Raw genomic sequence first — 22,270 nt, forward strand, 5'->3', positions numbered from 1 at the left:
GAATCTACAGCACACATTTGAATCGCTCTCGCGGTACTTTAGTTTCATGCGTAGATCGGTCTGCGCAGCATAGCACGTGCACCCGTTATGTCAACTTCCTCGAACGAAGGATTTCATAATAAAAGTCAATGAGCGTTATAAAAGCGATCTTTGTGTCGTGGACGTAGTGAAAAACTTTTAACGTGAAGAGAGAATTCCAAAACACGAGGGGGAACACTTTTAGCAAACCAGTGTGGCAGAAATGCGTGGAGACAGGGTATAGATTATCCATTAGTTTTAGTCCAGCTAGTTTTAATACGCTATTTATCGCGTTCCTCACTATCCTCGCAATCGTTTTTATTTCTATCATCTGAAAGATATGATAAGCTAGTTTTAAGGAGCTAGTTTTTTTTTTTTTTGGATCTCTTGAAGGATCGCTCTGACAGGTGTCATTCTCGCCTCTATCATGATTGCTTATGGAGAGCAGAATGTTGTTCCTCTAGCTGATATCATCTTCTATAAGGGTTCAGAAACAGAAATGACAATACACTGCCTGTGTTCCCGGGCTTACGTCAAGTATGTATTCATGAGGATTTTCATTTATATAACGTTAACCTGAATGAATGTTTTTACCTTAACATTTTTGTTTATGGACTAATGTCACTTAGTATTCTTATCCTGCAAAGTAGGAGTAAACGTGACAGACTTAACTGCACGGAGTATTGATCTTTTGACCACAAACATTTGATCTAAGTTAGTTCTTCAGCAGCAGTGGCCTAAAACCCTGATTTGAATTGTCAAACCTCTCAATTTGTTGACTGTAGTTTAACATTGGATGTTACCTATTTGCCATTGTAAATAATGACCACATTTCTCTTCTCATCCGCAGTGATCGAGAATTGTATCGGTCAGATCTTAAAGCCATACTGAGTCAGGCTGGTGATGAATTGCAAGGTACAGTTTCTCTTTAATATCTAGTAATTTCTAAAGAGAATGATGGCTTTATATATTTCTTGATTTGTATTAAACCTTGTAACGGGTTGTGCTATTGAAAGGCAAAGATTTACTTTGTAATCTGTCTTGTTTCTCAGTAGATGTTGAAGCTGATGATGAGGACGAGCTCCTGGAGGATCACATTGGGTCTGAAGATGATGATGAAGAAGAGGAGGTGGATGAGGCAGAAGTGGATGAAGAGACCATGCTCATGGCCACTATGGGACTTCCTGTAGAGTTTGCCAGCTCATCACAACAGAAGAATCCTGTGTGTCTTTTTACATTTTCTACCTTTTTTATATGGATGATGCTCTGTTTGCATGGCTGTTCATTTATGGAAGCACTTTATCATAATGTTCTTAGTCTTTGCTTGCAGTCTTTCTCCACTTGCATGTAGTTAGAAGGTTTCACCCAAAAAATTCTGTCATCGTTTAATTACCCACATGTTGTTCAAAATCTGTATTGGACTCTTTCTTGTGTGGAGCACAAAAGAAGATCATTTAAGAAATGTGCTTTTGTGCTCCATACAATGGAAGTCCAATGGAAGAACGAATGTTATCTTCTTCCGTGTCCTGCAGAAGAAAGTAGTTTGAAATGACATTTACATTTTTGAGAATTATACCTGAATTGCTTTATAAATTTCTTTGTTCTGTTAAACACAAAACAGAAGGTTTGTAGGAAAGCAAACCTTGTCATTTTTCCTAATTCCTACTATGATAGTCAATGGTGGCTAAGAACTGTTTGGTTACAAGCATTCTTCCAATTATCTTTCTCGGTGTTCATCAATACAAAGAAATTCATAAAGATTTGGAACAACTTGAGGGTGAGTAAATGATGACAGAATTTTTATTTTTGGGTGAACTGTCCCTTTAAGGGCGCCATTCAGGTTCTTTTACTATGGTTGTTTACAAGTCACTGGATTGTTTATTTTATTTATTTACTTTTGAAAGGAAGTCACTATAAAGTGTTACTACATTTTCTTCAGGAAATCAATTGGTTGTGCTTAGAAAAACCTAAAGGAATCATTGTTTCATGTCTTTAAGGGCCACGTCTTAGCAATACAAAAGAACAGAAGAGGCACAGAGCATTTGAAAACCCTCACAGATTATTCGGACACACACGAGGAGGACTCTGAGCGGGGACAACAGTGTTCTCTGAGTAATGTTGCTGAACCCTCCACTGAACAGACGGCTTCAGAAGAGTCCTGGTTGAGGTACTGGCAGCAGCAGGGTGAGAGTCTTCTGTGGCAGAGCTGGCTGGAGAAACATCCAGAGGCCTCCAGCAGTACAACACATGACCACTCAGAAACAGACTGGCATGAACACTGTAACCAAACATATCTGTACTACTGGGAACAGTTTCACTACTGGGCTGCTCAGGGCTGGACGGTGGATGAGTCCTACAGCACAGCTGCTGTTTCGGAGGACGATCAGGCCAGCCGAGAAGAAACAGAGGGAATAAAGAATCAGACGGATTCAGCACAAACAAAAGGAGATGAAGAACAAAATGCTGCCAGTGTTACACACCTTATAAGCAGCTTGAGTCTGACTGAGTATGTTGACTGTGCTGAAGATGGTCAGCAGTGTTTGGCCCGTGACTGTTCTGATGAGCCCTGTGATGGTGGAAACCGCAAAAGATCGTCCTCGCGTAGAGCCTGCACCGACACGGCTGGTTAGTGCTTCTGTTTCAACATTTAAAATCACCTTGTGTATATGCTGTGGCTACTGTGGTGTCCCAGCTGTTAGCTCGCTGAGCCCAGATATGTCAACACCTGTCTGCTGCACTACCTACTTTCAGTTTAATGCAGTGTAGTTGCAAGCCAAAATTCATACTGCCCAATGCAACTTGGAATCAATGTAAGCTTAATATTTTGCTAAACAGAAAAATAAAATATTCAGCCATTTTCTAAGTTAAATACAAATAAAACGTAGGGCTGCATAATATTTTGAAATTATCTAAATATTTCTGTATGGCAATCACAATGGTTCTCAATATGGACTGCAACAATATAACATGTCTGTTCACTTTCAGAAGTGATGTGATGATTTCTTTTCCAAGAAAGAATATGAAACATGCATGTTGGTTATATAATTTTTAGTTTGAAATATATTTTAATATAATTTAAAATAGAGTTGCGCCGTTACTAAATTTCTCCACCGATGCCAATAGCCGATTATTCAGAGTAATATCAGCCGATGCCGATTCTGAAGATTAAATTAATGTTTATTAAAAAGTTAGTAATTCATATAATGACTTTTACATAATGACTTAACATTATCTGTGTACAGAGCACAAATCCATTACATTTTTTGTCCTCTTTTGTTTGACAGAATATATCGGCCCTGATCATCGGCTGTTTTAAAATGACGGCAAATAGTGTGAAAAATTGATTGATACTGATTATTGGCCGATATATCGTTGCATCTCTAATTTAAACTGATTTTACAAACCTAAAGCATTATCGTAATGCATACCGTATATTGCATTATTTATTTATATTATTTGAGTTATTTCATATCTCATTTTTCTTCAGTCTCGTGCAGCCCTAAAAAAATACAAAATTCACACAAAAAGTGTGCCAATATTTTGCAAAAATTACTTTTTACATTTACTGTTTGAAATTTTTGGACAAACAGCAGTCACGACAAACCGCAGACAGAAATCAAAACTACTCCGACTTGTCTGACACTGTCAGGCGTACCGCAGAATAAAGAATAAAAAGGCATCTTTATCTGAGGAAGACTTACACTTGAGATTTGATAAGATTATTCACCAACAATTCACTCTAAACTCGAGTCATTGGTTAAGCTAACTTTATGTCAAGCCACATGAACAAACAGATTGCAATTCTGTTCGGTGCCTCTAGTGGCGCAAGCTCTTCAAATGCCAGAAGATGATAAAAAATAAAGTGAAATAAAATAATTACAGAATTTTCTCTTGGAAAAAGTGCTCTCTTTTTTTTAGTACTGCTCTTCTCATGGAGATAAACGCTCAAGCATTTGTTTTTTTTGTAGATCACATTGTGTTCATGACACTGAAAAAACAAACGTACATCCTGGTTTCATGCTTTCAAGCAGGTGAATACTCTTATCAAGTCTCAGAGTGACAAGTCAGCACATATAGATGCCTTTTGAAACCTTTTTTAACATTTTCCTCCCACACTCTCAAGTTTCATTTTTACAGCAGTCTGTCTTGGCCACCTGTGATCAGGATATCATCACCTTAATCTTGGCATCACAGCAACATTAAGCCAGTGCTCTGTTCACTAATATGGCAATGCCCCATGTGTCACACCATCTTTAAAAGCAGATCATATTCCCCAAACTCGTTTTGTTCTGCAGCCTAAGCTTGACTCGGCTTCAATGTTTACTTCGTCATATCAAAAGATGTCAGCCGTTGAATGAAGAGAGCATGTGACTTGGCTGTATGCATCTTTAATGCCAGCACATGTACAAGAGAAAGAGAGCACAGGGTGCATGAATTAACCACAGATAGCCCTCTCTCAGTCGCTCTAAAAATGGCACTCGTCATCCTGATTGTCAGGCCATGACTAATGCTATCTACTGAATATACAATGCACACTTGTTTTATACCTTGGGCAATAAAGAACCCAGTTAACTGAAAAAAAATCTGTTTTCAGCTGACAACATGCAGCAGTCCTCTGCTCAGTTGAATAATGGGAGCGGACAGTCTGTAAAGAGCAGATCTAATGATAAAGATCAGAGAGATGATGATGATGAACCTCCAGAGAGCAGGCGGGCTAAAGTAAAAAGAGGGTGAGCTGTCTTGTATCAGGTGTTCATTTGTACTGATACTGTATGTGTAATTCAATGGTTTGTGAATGGTTTTTCTGCCAACAGTCATGAACTAGATGCCGATGAGTTGCCGGTTCAGGAGGCGTGGGATGCTCTCGGACTGAGACGAGGCTCACAGCCCAAGTAAGGCCCTAGACGCTGCTTGACACCTCTCGTCAGCTTTGAGTCAAGCCTTCCATTAATGTCGTGTTTTGCCATGGCAGGTTTGACAGTGTTGTGAAGCTGAAACCAGGCCAAGGTCCGTACAGAAAACACGCGGTCTGCAAGATCAACGAGCATGTATTTTTTACTGATGATGGGCCACAAACCACAAAACCAAACGTCAGCAAAACCCTCCAAAAAGTAAGTCGTTTTTTCACATCGTTCATTGTTTTTCCACAAAACAAAATCATTTAGTGACCACATTATAGAGAGTGAATAGGAAGTTATGCATGTGCATAAACTACACAATAAACTTCTCACTTACAGATTCACTCTTATGTCATACACTTTGTATAGTTTCATGATTTAGCTCCTCTGTTCGACACAAAACTGTTTAACTAAGATACTTTCAGTTATTAAATGTGTTTGTTTGCGCTTTCTTGAAGATTTATTAACACACGGATTTGAAAGGATTACGCATGCACCCGGTTAACCGCGGTTACCACTAAATCCTGCTGAAACCGAGTTGGCTGCGATAATGCAAAATATTGATTATTTTATTGACGCGCCGCTTGTCCGTGAAGCACGGCTCTGGGATCAATAGGAAATGCTGCTCGATCTAAAAGCAGTGCAAGTTTAAGTCGCTTATAACGTGCATTTGAAAAAGCAACACCCGTCAAACATGATCATTATAAATATACTTTATTATCATAAAAATACCTGATGAGGCTTGAGTAACAGTGATAAAAAACATGTCCTTAGGCATTTCCTAGAACTACGTGTGTTATGGTCTTCTTCTGCAGTGCGCATTTGGAGTTTCTGAACGAGAGCGCCCTCTGGCTTTCGGATGCAGCAGCATTTAACCGTACTGCACTCACAACTTGTGTATAAATCACGTGATATATATTTTCGGTTAACCGGGCATATGTCTACGCGTAAGTGTCATGTGTCATTCTGGTGGCCTTACTACAGATCAGTAAAGCTTAGGGTAAACTGTGAAGAGATTCAGGCTGTGTGTGTGTATTAAAGGGAATGAGAGTGGGCATGGAGCCAGTAGAAGCATTGAGTCTGACACTTCAGCTTTTTATGCAGTCTGCACTGCACTGAGCTTCTTCATCAAACACCCCTCATCACAGCACCTGCTTACTGCATGCTGTCAGCTCCCATCAACCTCCACTCTCACCCCTGACATGAACACGAACGTTCCCAGCTGCCAAACACACACAGGACAAGTTCAAAGGTTTGGTCTTTTTAAGAGCTTTTTTTATTTTGCCTGCTGGGAGCACCATCAAAAATAATTTGTCTTGCTTTTCAATAAAATACAATATAACTAAAAATATAACGAACTCAATTAAAACAAAAAATTGAACCCTCTCCCTGAATAGCCTATATTAGGCCTATAAGGGTGCGTTTATATTTAGCATTAACATGCGATCTCGGTGATCCGATCAAGCAGATCGTATCTTCAGACAATCGGGACACAGCGCGTCCGTTTACACTTGTCAACATCAAGTGGCTTCCACATCTGGATATCTGATCGGATCTCTATAGTTTCCCGCCCATTATTTTAATAAGCCTGCAATTTAAAAATAGCCCCTGTGCGGGGAGATTTCACACAACACGTATAACGGGGAGGATGAGCATGTTACAGATTTGATACACTGGAAAGTATCCGCCGCAGCCATGTTGAAATCGAGGCAGCGGTGGGAAGTAAACCACGTTCAGAATCAGATACAGGCTACAGTTGTTTGGACTACCAAGCTGGAGTTATTAAAATGATTAATGATCTTGTATGTGGAAGTATAAGCAGATGATGTTTGTCAAATTACACAAGCTTTTGTACTTGACCACTTCAGCCGTACCACCATCACATGTTACACACACACACACACACACAGACTCTAACGGTGTTTTTAAATACATAAAATAATCCCATAAGTAGGCCGAAGTTACTACAGTATGATCAAAAGCGACTACTTACATCATTCTCGTCTATTTGGGTTGGTTCGGCTGAAAGTGACAGCGCGTCATTTCTTTGTCTGCGCCCTAAATAGCGTGTTTACTGACATCAGCTATAAGCAACACTATACAATCTCGTTTCTGTGTGTAAATGATATACAGGTGCTGGTCATATAATTAGAATATCATCAAAAAGTTGATTTATTTCACTAATTCCATTCAAAAAGTAAAACTTGTATATTATATTCATTCATTACACACAGACTGATATATTTCAAATGTTTATTTCTTTTAATTTTGATGATTATAACTGACAACTAATGGAAACCCCAAATTCAGTATCTCAGAAAATTAGAATATTGTGAAAAGGTTCAATATTGAAGACACCTGGTGCCACACTCTAATCAGCTAATTAACTCAAAACACCTGCAAAGGCCTTTAAATGGTCTCTCAGTCTAGTTCTGTAGGCTACACAATCATGGGGAAGACTGCTGACTTGACAGTTGTCCAAAAGACGACCATTGACACCTTGCACAAGGAGGGCAAGACACAAAAGGTCATTGCAAAAGAGGCTGGCTGTTCACAGAGCTCTGTGTCCAAGCACATTAATAGAGAGGCGAAGGGAAGGAAAAGATGTGGTAGAAAAAAGTGTACAAGCAATAGGGATAACCGCACCCTGGAGAGGATTGTGAAACAAAACCCATTCAAAAATGTGGGGGAGATTCACAAAGAGTGGACTGCAGCTGGAGTCAGTGCTTCAAGAACCACTACGCACAGTCGTATGCAAGACATGGGTTTCAGCTGTCGCATTCCTTGTGTCAAGCCACTCTTGAACAACAGACAGCGTCAGAAGCGTCTCGCCTGGGCTAAAGACAAAAAGGACTGGACTGCTGCTGAGTGGTCCAAAGTTATGTTCTCTGATGAAAGTAAATTTTGCATTTCCTTTGGAAATCAGGGTCCCAGAGTCTGGAGGAAGAGAGGAGAGGCACAGAATCCACGTTGCTTGAGGTCCAGTGTAAAGTTTCCACAGTCAGTGACGGTTTGGGGTGCCATGTCATCTGCTGGTGTTGGTCCACTGTGTTTTCTGAGGTCCAAGGTCAACGCAGCCGTATACCAGGAAGTTTTAGAGCACTTCATGCTTCCTGCTGCTGACCAACTTTATGGAGATGCAGATTTCATTTTCCAACAGGACTTGGCACCTGCACACAGTGCCAAAGCTACCAGTACCTGGTTTAAGGACCATGGTATCCCTGTTCTTAATTGGCCAGCAAACTCGCCTGACCTTAACCCCATAGAAAATCTATGGGGTATTGTGAAGAGGAAGATGCGATATGCCAGACCCAACAATGCAGAAGAGCTGAAGGCCACTATCAGAGCAACCTGGGCTCTCATAACACCTGAGCAGTGCCACAGACTGATCCACTCCATGCCACGCCGCATTGCTGCAGTAATTCAGGCAAAAGGAGCCCCAACTAAGTATTGAGTGCTGTACATGCTCATACTTTTCAGTTGGCCAAGATTCCTAAAAATCCTTTCTTTGTATTGGTCTTAAGTAATATTCTAATTTTCTGAGATGATGAATTTGGGATTTTCATTAGTTGTCGTTATAATCATCAAATTGAAAGAAATAAACATTTGAAATATATCAGTCCGTGTGTAATGAATGAATATAATATACAAGTATGACTTTTTGAATGGAATTAGTGAAATAAATCAACTTTTTGATGATATTCTAATTATATGACCAGCACCTGTATACGGTGTATTCAGAGCTCCATTTCAAGCTGCGCGGCTGCCGCTTCTGTCTTCCGGGGACGGTACGAGACACAAGCGGCAGCAGCCCTCGGGACACAGGGAAAACGTAGAGTATATTACGCCGTAGGCTATACAGTAAATACACACACACAGACGTGCTGAAATTTGTTGGTACCCCTCCACAAAAAACGAAGAATGCACAATTTTCTCTGAAATAACTTGAAACTGACAAAAATAATTGGCATCCATCATTGTTTATTCCATATTTAATAGAAATCAGACTTCGCTTTTGATTTTTTTATTCAACATAATATTGTAAATAATAAAACAAATGAAAATGTCATGGACAAAAATGATGGGACCCCTAACCTAATATTTTGTTGCACAACCTTTAGAGGCAATCACTGCAAGCAAACAAGACTTCTGCACCTGTTAACAAGTGTTTTGTTCTTATCCATTCTTGGGTGATTTTAACTGTTTTTTGGGTCATTATCCTGTTGGGGGAGCCATGACCTGCTACTGAGACAGAGCTTTCTGACACTGGGCAGTACGTTTCGCTCCAGAATGCCTTGATAGTCTTGAGATTTCATTGTGCCCTGCACAGATTCAAGGCACCCTGTGCCAGATGCAGCAAAGCAGCCCCAAAACACAACCGAGCCTCCTCCATGTTTCACTGTAGGTATGGTGTTCACTTCTTTGAAAGCTTGATTTTTTTCGTCTGTGAACATAGAGCTGATGTGACTTGCCAAAAAGCTCCAGTTTTGACTCATCTGTCCTAAGGACATTCTCCCAGAAGGATTGTGGCTTAATAATGATAGCGGGCCGGTAGATGTAGATAAACTGTCTGGATTGCGTTTACATTACACTGAGACAGTGATGTAGTCTAGTTTTTTGTAGCGAGTATACTCAGCCTACTCATCCGTCCCAGATCAACAACCCAGGAGCACCACCACACTCACGGATGAATAGAATATGCCTCTATATGTAATCAAGAGCATTCTGAAAGATTTATTGCAAGCAAGATTTCAATTGCCAATGACAGCTGGGGGGACTTGCTGGTTTTGTTAATCACTGTCTAACTCAGCCAGTTATGAGTTACATTTATCCTCTAGCCCCTTTAGCCCCCTTTGGCATATGTATACAACCCCCAAAGCACAAGTTTTATCAGCTATTTGTGATCCATGTGAAAACCCAGCTATAAAGTCATTTGTTTGTGATATACTATTTCTACATAAATCCACCCTGCTAAAAATTATATTACATAAATTCTATTGGTTTACTATTACTATTATGAATCACAAAATTCTTTTTTTTTTTTTTTTAAATGTCTTGGGCATTAATGTGTGTTCTATTGATTCCCATCTGCATCTCTTGTGTTTTGGGCAGGGTAACCAACATAATGTAAAGAATATCCATTGAAAGAAACATCTTTAGATTTTTATATAGTTTTGACTGACTAAGGCCATGTCAAAGACTTACAGTAAATCATATTGAAATAAATGGTTAAAATCAAACTCCGATGCTCGTCTCTAATAACTAGATTTTTTGCCTAGTTTTCACACACTGGGTCACACTTATGAGTGCAAGTTGCGCCTATTATTGACATTGATAGTTAACTATAATAATTAACAATGAACATTTGTGCAGTTTTATCAAGCACCCGTTGCACTTATAGATTGCTGGCAGTGTCTCTAGCCTGTCTTTCACAAGGCTTGCCAGCATGGCCGTACCCACCATTGAGGTCCCTGACCTCGGTAGTTTTGTCGTGAAAAAAATTTTGTACTGTTTTTAGTACTGCCAATTTAGTAGAAAACGCCTAGATAACTGATCTCAGATCTGATCTACATCAGCTGTTTAACAGCGCTCTTAAGTGTCAATCTGATTGAGTTGGCCAATCAAAAGAAGAAAGGCGAGGATTACTGTCCAATCAAATGAAAGAAGGCATGAGTTGCTATTGACAGAAGTCAAGCTCGAGTTCAGTTGCTACTGTGAAAGATGTAAGTAGCTAACTGTTTAATGTTTTATCATAGAAATGTTAGCGGCCATTCACATGTCGCGTCTAAAAATGCGTGCAAAACGCTGACTGCGTCGCTTTCTCCCTCTTTTCAGAGCGCCTGGGAGTTTGCACACTCGTTTTGAGCATGCTTGACCTGCGTCAACATTTTTACAACAAACCTGAGTAAACGACCGATTGTAATATCGGTCTGGTAAAATAAAACATTACCAGACCTTCGTGGCTTTGACTCAGGTGTGTTTATAGGATGTGGTTAGCCTATTAAAACAACTATATGATTTGCAAATAATTCAAATGCATCACTTTTAAACAAATTCTCGTTCTTTAATTCTGTTTCTATATTATTTTAAGTTGACCTATTTTTAATAAAAACCTAAGCGTCTGCAACTTCTGTAGCTCCACAAAAAAGTTAAAGGGACAGTTCACTCAAAAATGGAAATTCTGTTATCCCTCTCTTATCTTTATGTAATTTCAAACCCAATTGCATTATGCTCCTTTATGAAAGACAGGTGGTATTTCAGTCTGGTAGTATTTGTATAAAAATATCAATTGACGTCATTACTAATAAACATGAAATGACAGAGATGGTTTTAGCAATTGTTATCTAATTTGCACTCCAAACGTTTTAAAATGCACATACTGTATGTAGATCAAAATAACAAATCGAGATGGAGGGGGACCTGTAGTGCTCTTACAGTTAAAATCTTAACGATACCCATCCCTACCTGCTGCAGCGTCACACGAAGCTCCAGTAGCTTGAGGGGATTGCTTACGAAAACACTGATCATTTGTGTAGTTTAAATGCTTGCCTTTAAGGATCTTTTGTTTCATATCTCCCAGGTGCACCAATGGTCCAAAAGTCAGTGCGTCGCACTTTTATGACTCAAAACTATGTTGTTACGTATCCTCGCACTTTTTTAAGTGGGTATATGGAAATTCTTGATCTTTTCTAGTGGGTATATGGCGTATACCTGCATATCACGTAGACTACACCACTGCACTGAGATCCGATCACAATGCGTCCTCGACTACCTCTGGATCAGGACACGCGGATGACATTCCGATCAGAAGCGCGTTTAAACTTGTCTTTTCAATGTGTATGTGTACAACATCCAGATACAGATCGCAAGTTAATGCCAAATGTAAACGCACCCTAACTGACTGCTAAAAGAATGTTATGTAAATTACTCTATACCCCTACAACAAAACAGTTCATAGTGTCATTCAACATTAGGCCTATAAGCTAAAATTACGAATAAAAGAAAACAGTTTGGTTATTATAGGCTACATTGCAAAATGATCTCAGAAGGTGCACTCGTGGCCCGGGATGCACAGAACATACTTTGAAAAGTTGTTTAGTACAGGGAACTGTGTGCAAGCGACCACTGTATGATGTCAAAGGATGTCGCGAGCGGCGGGGCTACTGTCAGACCGCCCGCTTCCGTCTGAAGTAAAGTTACCAACCGGTAAAAACGCTTTCATTCAGAAATTTACTCCCTCGCGGCAAGTCCCGTGCTGTGTCTTTCTCTGACACTTTAAAATGCTCCACACACACTGCCAAAATGTTTGTGGCAATAATAAAGAGCACACGCGTCTCTCTCTCTCTCTCTTTGCGCTGGTTGCTGCTTGATCGTATTACAAGTCATGTTCGGTAAAATCTATTCGGCCATTTCACATATTCATATTTTTTGCTATTTTCGGTTGCCGAACATTCGGTGCATCCCTAAATGCAATGACTTTTGCTGATTACAGTTATACACTTTTGAACACATTTGCTAGAAATGAATTATTGAGCAGATCTTTATGGCTTTGTGTGTACAGTTCAGCCTATTGCACCTGTTTATTAAGGTTTAAGTTAGCCAAGTTAGTGAATAACAATATTCACTACATGATGTGCATCCAAATCTCCATGTTTTCAAGACATGAAAACAATATTAACAAAAGATTTCCCTGCTAAAAAAAAAACAGTGAAACCCTGCCAGTAACGCTATAGAAACTGTAATGCATTTAATGGTTATAATAGGATATAATAATAATAATTGTATTGGTTTTACTTGAAACTAAAATTGGTGTCTACTGGTATGTGATTCTATTGGTGGGGTGTTATATGGCAGATTAATCAAATTGGAATAATGGCCAAAACACACCACAGAATGGAATTTTGTAATGGTTTTAATAAAAAAAGCTAATGGTTCATAGTGGTTTTTTTTTTAATGGAAACCATTAGAATTTCTGTGATAGTTTCTAATGGGTTTCTATTGTTTTTTTGTAAGCAGGTATAACTGCATGGTTTTATGTCACATTAGTTTATCTACTGTAGTGCTGTTGTGTATGGACTTCCTCAGGGTGGGTTTTGGTGTTTCGTGCCAAAGAAAGTGAAACGGCCAGATAAGAATTCATGTACTGCAGTGCTTTGGAATTGATCTCTCTGTAGCACGAATTGATCTGTGGAGGACAAAAACTTATCGGCAGTATATTTTCAGACTGTTGCTGATTCCTTTTTATTACTGTGTCTTATACGATTTTTCTACTGTGAGTGCTCTTTAAGGCTAACGTCACTATTGCGACCGGTCACATATACAGTAGGTTAAGGGATTTGAACACAAACCGTAACTATCTCAATATTAAACTAGCACGTAACTCGTCCTGCACTGGTGATGAACTAGTTGCCAAAAATATCTTGAATTGTGTGGATTGTTCAGTAGAGAAATGTGTTTAGATTTATAAGATCGAATTCGATGTAAGATGCATTATTTATACCTGGTGAATGATGAAACAGGTGAGAAATCCAATAGGGGTACATTGAATATGGGACCTTAGTCATAACTAAGGACCAGAAGATAGTAATACAACCCAGGGCTGAGCTTGTGTGCACCCACTATGAACATTCTGGGAACCACATAGCAACAGTCATATCATCTTAGTAACCCCATAGCAACACCCTGGTAACCACCCTAGTGGGAGTAGCTGCATTGCAAGTTTCAAATGGTAGGCATGCTTAAGCTCTTATAGGTGCTGCGTGTAATATTTTGGAGGATCGGTTGACAGAAATTTAATATAATATACATAACTATGTCTTCAGAAGTGTATAAAGACTTTACATAATGAAGCGTTATGTTTTTATTACATTAGAATGAGCTGTTTCTATCTACACACACCGTGGGTCCCCTTGCATGGAATTCACCATGTTGTTTCTACAGTAGCCCTAAATGGACAAATTGCTCTACGGAGCGTTTTGTAAATACATTATCTCCTTCGGTAAAGAAGCGAAAACACGACGACATCTTAGTCCTGTGTCAATCACCATAGTGCTTCGAAAGGGAGGCTGGTGTTAGCTGTTGATTGCAATTCCCAACCTCACCACTAGATGTCGCTAAATTTCATACTCTGGGCCTTTAATCCAAAGATAAAGTCTGTAGAATACAGTATTTTACTCTTATTTTCATTCATATCCTTTCAGGTCCAGAACTTCCTTCTCCAAGTTCAGACTGATTCTAGCTCCGGAGAGGTAACTTCAACTTCCATGCCTGAAGTTTTGAACGAGTCATGTAAGAGAACAGACGATGTTGGCCCATCCGCACAAAATACTGAGATGGATGAGGCGGAGAGTGAGAATGCTTCTCAGCTCAGCAGGACATGTGTAGAAAATGAGGGACAGCAGAAGAAAATGCAGCCAGAACTGACACCAGAAGCAGAAGAAAGGCAAGAGAACGGCCCAGATCCCAGAGGAGAACTACAGCCATTGGATGTACCTGACTTCCTGCTCCCTGATGCTCCCGAGGATGCTCAAGGAGGTCAGAGTTCAACACTTTGCTTTCATCAATGAGATAATGACTGTGCACGTAACATTGATCACACGGCAGTCTCAAAGCCTTTAATTAACACAGTTAGGCTTCTTATTTAGTACTCAGTGGTTCAGTTTGACATAATCATGCTGTTCTCTTTCTCAGTGGCGAATGTGCAGGCTTTAAAAAAGAAAAAGAGAAAGAACAGGAAAAGGAGAAAAGATGTCGAGATGCCTCCAGAGATTGCTGCAGAACCCGAGCTGGCCAAATACTGGGCCCAGCGGTACCGCCTGTTTTCAAGGTTTGATGAAGGAATCAAACTTGACCATGGTGAGTTATCACAATGCTTTATACTTTCAACAATATTTTACTAAACGAATATGGTCAAATGGAGTGAGTGTGTGTCTGACATGTATTTGTGAGGTCATAGCAGCTGAAGAGGTGTGTGGAGTCGGTTAAGGTGGGCTGACAGATGAGCTGTCTATGTCTGCAATGTGTCTGTGTGTATGTTGACGCTAGACTCCGAACCCCTCTCACACCTCCTGCTTCAGAGGAACAGGGAGGGAGACTGAGAAAGCTGGAGCAAATGAGAGTGCAAGAGAGCAAGCAGCTTTTACAGTGCTCAGGAGAGCCGTGTTTTCTTTCCCCACACTGCATTTTGCACAGATCGAGCGTTTGGCCTCAGAGGACAACCTTTAGCTCTAGTGCTTCACCTGTGTGTGCTCCTCTCTACTGCCTTATACAAAATGGGGGACTCTGTTAATGGAAACGGTATATTAAACTGAGCATAAACCTGCATAGTCTTTCTATTGTGTCATTTTATTTTATCTGATGAACTTCGGCTATTTCTTACTTGCCTGACTTGGCAGAGCTGCTTAAGAGACATATATTGGCCTTTTTGCATTTTTATTTATAGTACAAAGGGAAAGGACAGGAAACAATGGGAAAACTGGATCGCAGTTGTCAGGTTTAAACTTTTGTTAGCCATTCGAGCACCAAGAAGATATTTGTAATACTGGACCCAGTGTGTAAACTCGTTGGTTTTTACATGAATTCATTCAAATTGTCCATAATATTTGATTAAAAAGGGTCACAACAATAGGGAAGCACAGTCTGCTTAAATCAGGGGTTCTCAATTTGTTTGACTCCATGGCTCCCATTCAGCAATATTCAAAGGCCTTTGTTAATTGGTTTATGTTTATTCATTATAAAAATGGCCAAATAATTAAAAAAGCTGGGTTTTTAGTTTATTTTAATGCATTTGTCATTTTGTCTGATTTTTAAAAAATTGTCATCTTGAATGCCTTGGAAGGCAGTTGGGGCCCCCTTGTGGGCCGCGCCCCCTACCCACCCCCTTTGCAAACCACTGGCTTAAAGACATAACATACAACAATAATAACATCATTATTGAATGGAAGATGATGTTAGTCTCTGACGTCAGGAATCACAAGAACGGCAGGGTCTTGGTTTGCTGTTCAAAAGAAGCATAGCCTGATGTGACCTATGCCTTCAACAAAAAACATCTCAGAACACCCAAGGCTGAGAATTGTTAACTCACATGAAGCTGTAATAGGTTATAAAAGTTCTGTAAAAGTCTTGATGTTCTTCAGGCAACAGTCAGGCATATTGTCTATAAATGCTAAAAGTTCATGACTGTGAACTCAGCAGTGGGCGTCCAGCAAAGATGACTTGAAGAGCACAGCACAGAATGCTCAGTGATGTCAAAAAGACTTTTAGAGTCCATCTCTTGAATATGCCAACATCTCTGTTGATATGTATGGCATACGTTAAACATTATACAAGAACATAGTGCGCTGGAGGACACCACGAATGAAGCCACTGATGTTTAGAAAAACTGAAAAAAGCAGCACGACTGGCAAAATATTCTGTGGATGGAGACAACCCATGCTGAGTTGTTTGAGAAAATATGCATTAGATGTGAGGGAAAATATCAGCAAGCCATTCCAACTGTAAAATATGGTGGAGGGGCTGTTACATGTCGGTCCTCTGTGCTGCCTCAGGGCCTGGACAGCTCACTGTGACTGATGTTTAACTGAATTCACAAGTTGCCAGGACATTTTACAGGACAGTGTTGGACCATCTATCCACAAGTTGAAGCTCAACAGAAGTTGGGTTATGCAGCCAGTGGTAGAAATGGCCAAAATTCACCTGCGGGGCACTGGTTGGGAACATATTTTGTATTTTTAAACCATAGAAGCAGAAACTCTCACTATATTTATGAATTAAAGCCTTTTGCTCATGGCTTCCCCATGTGGTTGATAAGTGCAATTGTCTGTTACCAGTGTCGTAAATAATGTAGCTGTATAAGCTTCCCTGTGGGCAGCGCACACAAATTTGTAGACTAAACTGATGAAACTGGCGAATGCAGAAACGTTTGTAAACTCTTCCGCAGGCAGGGGATGGCGGGACTGTGTGTACAGACCCGAACACAGAACTTACAGAGTGTAGTTCTCTTACATCATCTCGTGTTTGAGAACCACCTATGAGAAGGGCATCCGTACCTGACCTCTGCAGAAGCATCCAATTGCACCAAGTCTGGCTTTGACAGACAGGAGTGCGTGCCCTATTCCAGGTGAGGGCACGTTCCCTCACCTTATGCATAAAGGCACCTGCACGCGCTACCTTTCCTCAGTTGCCATTCGCTTCTCGGTTTGTTTCTCACAGCTCGTTGGTTTGACTTCACTGTTGTCTACAAGAGGACATATCTGTGGATAAGCCTCCGCCAGAAGTGATTGTCTTTTACGCCAGGTTAGCTGTATGTTTTTTGCGAGCCTCCCATGCTCGCATTTTTCGTTAGGCTGCCCGCCTCCCTTCGTCTTTTCCCCTTTTTTTGTCATGTCGCTGTCTATATCGGCACTGGCCACTCCCGGGATAACCAGTCACGTGCCTGCCCTGCCTTGTGTAGTGCCCTCATTGCCGCGAGGGAATCCCATCCCTTTTGTGTGGTCTGCACGGGTCTCAAACATGCTCGGGAAGATATCGATTTCCCTGTAAATTGTAGCCATTGCCTAGCGCTCCCTGTTAAACCCAACCTGGCAACCACCCTCAGCTGGGCCGACTGTAGCGGCTCCGGGGACGAGGATGGTGCAGGCTTCCTCGGTTCGGATTACCAGGACTCCATCCCATCGTCCATAACCTCTCAGGTTTACTGCTTCCGCTGCCTTGTCGCAGTCGATAGATGTACTTATTTTTGTTTTTTATTTTTAATACATTTGCAAAGCTGTCAAAAATCAGTTTTTTGTTTTGTCATTATTGTGCATGGAGTGTAGATTAATGTAAAAAAATGATCATTTAAAGTAGTTTAAGATAAGGCAGCAGCATAACAAAATGTGAATAAAATGAAGGGGGATGAATACTTTTGCAAGCCACTGTATGTTACGAATTCACAGTTCTGCCTTTCGGGCTCTAACTGAGTACCGAGAGTGTTCTGTCTGTGTGCGGAGGCGGGGCTTGCTCCGTTGAGTATAGCGGGTCTCAGAATGCTCACATATATAGAGGATTGGCTGATCATAGCCGATTCCAGAGAGAAAGTGGTGATATACTGTACGTGCGTCGTGTGCCCAGAATTTTGTATTTTTGGGTCTCGAGCTGAGTTAAGTGCTACAATCTGGTCCCCGGTGCATCTAGCAACCCAGAAAACCTGAAAAACAAGATCCCAGTAAGTTTGTTTTGATGAGCCTTTCCCTGCAAACATGTGAGAAATTGAGCTGTTCAGATTTCGCTCCTGTTGTGACGTAAAAGCAGGATCTTATTATAATATTACCGCCCCTTAATCTACACAATTCCACCCACGGCGCTGCCACCATTGCTGTTTTCACAAGCGACAGCGGTGTACGTGACGCCATGGCTAAAGTTCGTGGACAACGTGCAACATGCAATGTAGTCACTCCACAGAGTCCTAACCTCGGAATGGAAATACTATAGATGGAAAAAATGGAAATACTATAGATTTTCAAGTGGAGCCCCCCCCCCCCCCGTAGCGTAGGTTGACTCCTCTATACTTCGCACCCCGACCCTTGAGATTGAGTTTGGGAGTGCTTTATGGGGAGGAGTTTAACTCAGGGCTACTGTATATAGATGTAAAAACACCAGTCTTTTTACTACTACCCACTGAGAGAAACCAAACACCAGAATGACGTTAGCATTATGTCAGCTGTGTTGACTTTTAAATGGAATTGAAAATGATTTTATTACACTGAGTCCACCACCAAAGAGCACTGGATAGAGCTTTTGAGATTTCTTGGTGCATTCAACCATTTACAGTCTGTTGTGTGATATTAATAAATACATTTTTCAGTGGTAGTCAATGGTGGCCAAGAACTGTTTGGTGACAAGCATTCTTCCAATATCTTTCTCTGTGTTCATCAGAACAAAGGAGTTTATACAGATTTGAAAACTCGAGAGGTGAGTAAATGAAGACAGAATTTTTATTTTTGGGTGAACTGTTCCTTTAAGTTGTCATTATGCAGGGCACCTGTACTGACAGGCTTTCTGGTGCTGCCCACTGTCCAGAACTCGCGCTGTAAACAGGAAACACTGAAGCTGCTTCTCCAGACAAGTGGTTGTTACTTGAGCAGGTGTTTTATTCTCAGCGGAGAGAAAGAGACGAGAGGCGGAAAAACAGAGATGGGTGTGTTGAGGCTAAAAGCAGATGGTGTTGGTCTCCACAGAATCAGAGCAGGACATGGTCTGTTAAACTTCACTTTCACGAAGCTCACTTTCCTTTGCCTGAGCTTTCTCTCTGTCACGCATACACCATCACAATACACATCAAAATACTTCTACATCTCATACATTAATCTTTCAAAAGAACTGATTCTGTTTTAAGGTTTTCCCATTTGAAATACATCTTGTAAAGTGTACTGTTTAAAACCGCTCTTTGAAATATAAGGTTTTATTTGTTTACATGATGATAGCTGTGCTATTTTAGAGCACGCCTATACATTCAGAGAGGCTTTTTGACGTCAGTGGTGCCTTGTCGTAGAAAATACAAAATCAGTGGACTCCCTCTGGTGGTGAAAGTTTGAAATGACTGCAGAATTTGTAATGGAATTTTTTTAGGATCATCCGTAAATCACACTCTTGTATGTTAATCTAAATATTTTGTCTCATTGTTTGACGCACAAGAAGAAAATGAACCGAATGCTTGTAATTGTAATGGCCATGTGCATCTCATGTGTTCTCTTCACAGAGGGCTGGTTCTCAGTGACCCCAGAGAAGATCGCAGAGCACATCGCTCTGAGGGTTCAGGATAGCTTCAGCGCTGAGCTCATTATTGATGCGTTCTGTGGCGTGGGTGGAAATGCCATTCAGTTTGCCCTCACTGGAAAAAGAGGTGACGTACAGTCCTGCATTGTTTCCATTCACATACATGTATAGCTTTCCTTTTCTTGATAGTGGGGAACCAATGTGTTTGTTCTCTGAAAATCTGTCGCTGTAGTGGGTTTCTAGATGTTGTAATTCTGTAACATCCACATCTGCATTTCATTCAGTGATTGCTATCGACATTGATCCGGTACGCCTGGCTTTGGCACAGCACAATGCGGAGGTCTACGGTGTGGGGGACCAAATAGAGTTCCTGCAGGGAGACTTCCTCCAGCTGGCTCCAGGCCTGCGGGGAGATGTAGTTTTCCTCAGCCCTCCCTGGGGAGGACCGGAATACCTCAGTGCTGATGTCTTCAACATCAAGACCATGATGAATCCTGATGGATATCCTTTCGGTTGTTAGCTTATGTGGTGTTATTTTGTACACTAAATAAATTTTTTAGTAGAATGGGAAGTTCATGAAGAGATGATTTGTTCCTTTTGCACATCTCTCATTGTATTCCTTCTAATGTGTGTTTGAAGCTTCAAACTGCCGCTGCCAGCTTCCTTAACAATCGGTACATTTGAAATTTTCAGATTATCAAAGATGATTTCGGACAATATTGTCTATTTTCTCCCACGAAATGCAGACATGGAACAGGTAATGTTTTTAATGCGCTTACTTAAAGCGTTTTATTCCATCACTTTTTAATAAGACAGTAAAGGTGAATTTAAAATGGCTTGATTTTCTGTCCTGTATTGATGTTGTGTACAGTGTTTGCTGTTTTGCTAACACAAAGCTGCATCAGGACATATCAAAGGGCTCGTCCCTCTTTAGTTTGCATCGTAGGCTTGAACCATGAAAGAGAGTATGAAAAATAACGAACCATGAAAGAGAATATGACAAATATTTTTAAGTGAGACAGGTGTGTTTTTACAGAAGGCTGTTGTGTTTTTTGGGCAAAGCATCTGCATGATGTGTAAATGTATATTTGGAGATTTCGATTTCTATATACTGTAGATTTCGATTTCGTAGTTGAATTTACTCATTCCATACCTGTTTGGCTCTACCTCCAATAAACTACTGTATGAAAGTCCATTGCTAGAAATTAAAATGGCAAAGATTAGAAATTAGAGAATGATCATTTTGTGTGAATATGTTCACAAATTTTGACTTTATTATACTTGGGCTGGTAGTGCATGTAGTTTCTGACAGGTGCAGCTCTATCATGGTCTTCTGATTTCTCTGAAAGTTTTGTCTGATGCTGTGTGGTTGGACCTTTTGAAACCACACTGCTTTCTGGTGTAAATTTCTTTTCAGCTGGACGAATGTCTAAATGCATAATTAGTTTTTGTCTCTGCATTGTAAAGTTTGTGCAAGTCTGTGCAAGTGTGCATTTTAGATCTGTCATTGCATTCCGCATTTATTTAAACATTTTGAGGATCTGTAGATATTGTGGTAATAATATGTAGATACTGTGTTGATATTAGATATACCAATAACCACATTGTTTGCTATTAGATACCAATAGCCACATTTGTGATAGCATATCACACCTGCTCACCATCTTTCCTGATTTTCCTTTTTTTTTTTCCATTCCTCTATCTCTGTGTAGATCGCATCTCTCGCTGGTCCAGGTGGGAAGGTGGAAGTGGAGCAGAACTTTCTGAACAACAAACTGAAAACGATTACTGCATACTTTGGCAATTTAATTAAGACAAAGACCTAAACTACTTCATTTCATTTTCCCCTTTCTTTTAATGTTATTAAGAATCACTTCTGCAATTTGTTCTTTGTTTACTGTTTTGTATGGCTGGTGACTATGAATTTTACGGACTATTTTGTACTTGTGATGCTGCTAGTTTGATGTTTATTTTAAAACAGTCGGACATATTTTTTCCTGTATTGATATTTTTTTATTAAAATTTGGCACAAGTTGTTGGCGTGTTTGTGCACGCGTGTGTGTAAATCACCTACTGTAATAGAGCCAGTGGTCCCCATGATGTAATTTGATTATTTAAAATACTAATGATGCTTTGATACTTAAATGATGCATATTTGTCAAATAGGTTTTGCGAGGGTTAGGGGTAGCGGTATAAAACAAGACCATGGCAAGCCCTCATGTACATACATAGGCTTGTGTGTGGTTCTTTTTATTTATAACTCTACAGCACTTCCCTATCGACCCCTTTTCTGAGTTGGACCTTTTTTCAAGATACTCAACAAAAGATCTAGCTCTCTTTTTTTATGTGTTTATGAACGGTATCTGTCTGCTGTAATAGCACTTTTTTCACAGTGTAAAACAACAGTGTTATGGAAGTTTGTTCTATACAACAAAGAAAATCTCATCTGTGTACAAATATTAACCTTTTGTCATTCATATGCATTTAGCGTGATCTATAAATATATTATCTGTGAATATGGTGAACCACATGTGTTACTACCACTTCTGGTGAAATGACACCGAATTCACCTATTTAAGGCGTAAGCTAATGTTTATTTA

The 22,270-nt window shown here is 40.2% G+C and overlaps 1 protein-coding gene across 2 annotated transcripts; it reads left to right on the top strand.

The window, feature by feature from the left end:
* Positions 1 to 214: 214 nt before the first annotated feature.
* tgs1 (trimethylguanosine synthase 1) lies at positions 215 to 22,181 on the top strand. Of its 2 annotated transcripts, none has more exons than XM_057333884.1 (13): positions 215 to 555; positions 869 to 933; positions 1,071 to 1,240; positions 2,016 to 2,643; positions 4,613 to 4,748; positions 4,833 to 4,910; positions 4,991 to 5,129; positions 14,117 to 14,450; positions 14,607 to 14,771; positions 19,654 to 19,797; positions 19,955 to 20,171; positions 20,349 to 20,427; positions 21,383 to 22,181. In XM_057333884.1, exons 1-13 carry the CDS (start codon positions 446 to 448, stop codon positions 21,494 to 21,496), a joined length of 2,379 nt encoding a protein of 792 aa, XP_057189867.1. In that variant the 5' UTR covers positions 215 to 445; the 3' UTR covers positions 21,497 to 22,181. The 2 variants fall into 2 exon arrangements, with proteins under 2 accessions (XP_057189867.1, XP_057189868.1); XM_057333885.1 differs by having other exon boundaries at positions 1,074 to 1,240.
* Positions 22,182 to 22,270: the final 89 nt, after the last annotated feature.

The sequence above is a fragment of the Triplophysa rosa genome, linkage group LG5 (genome assembly GCF_024868665.1).
Source record: "Triplophysa rosa linkage group LG5, Trosa_1v2, whole genome shotgun sequence".
NCBI lineage: Eukaryota > Metazoa > Chordata > Actinopteri > Cypriniformes > Nemacheilidae > Triplophysa > Triplophysa rosa.

Coding starts and splice junctions, on each gene's coding strand:
- tgs1 (XM_057333884.1), top strand. CDS start 446: ATGATTGCTTATGGAGAGCAGAATGTTGTTCCTCTAGCTGATATCATC. Junction 2,644..4,612: donor AGCCTGCACCGACACGGCTG/GTTAGTGCTTCT, acceptor ATCTGTTTTCAG/CTGACAACATGCAGCAGTCC. Junction 14,451..14,606: donor TCCCGAGGATGCTCAAGGAG/GTCAGAGTTCAA, acceptor TCTCTTTCTCAG/TGGCGAATGTGCAGGCTTTA.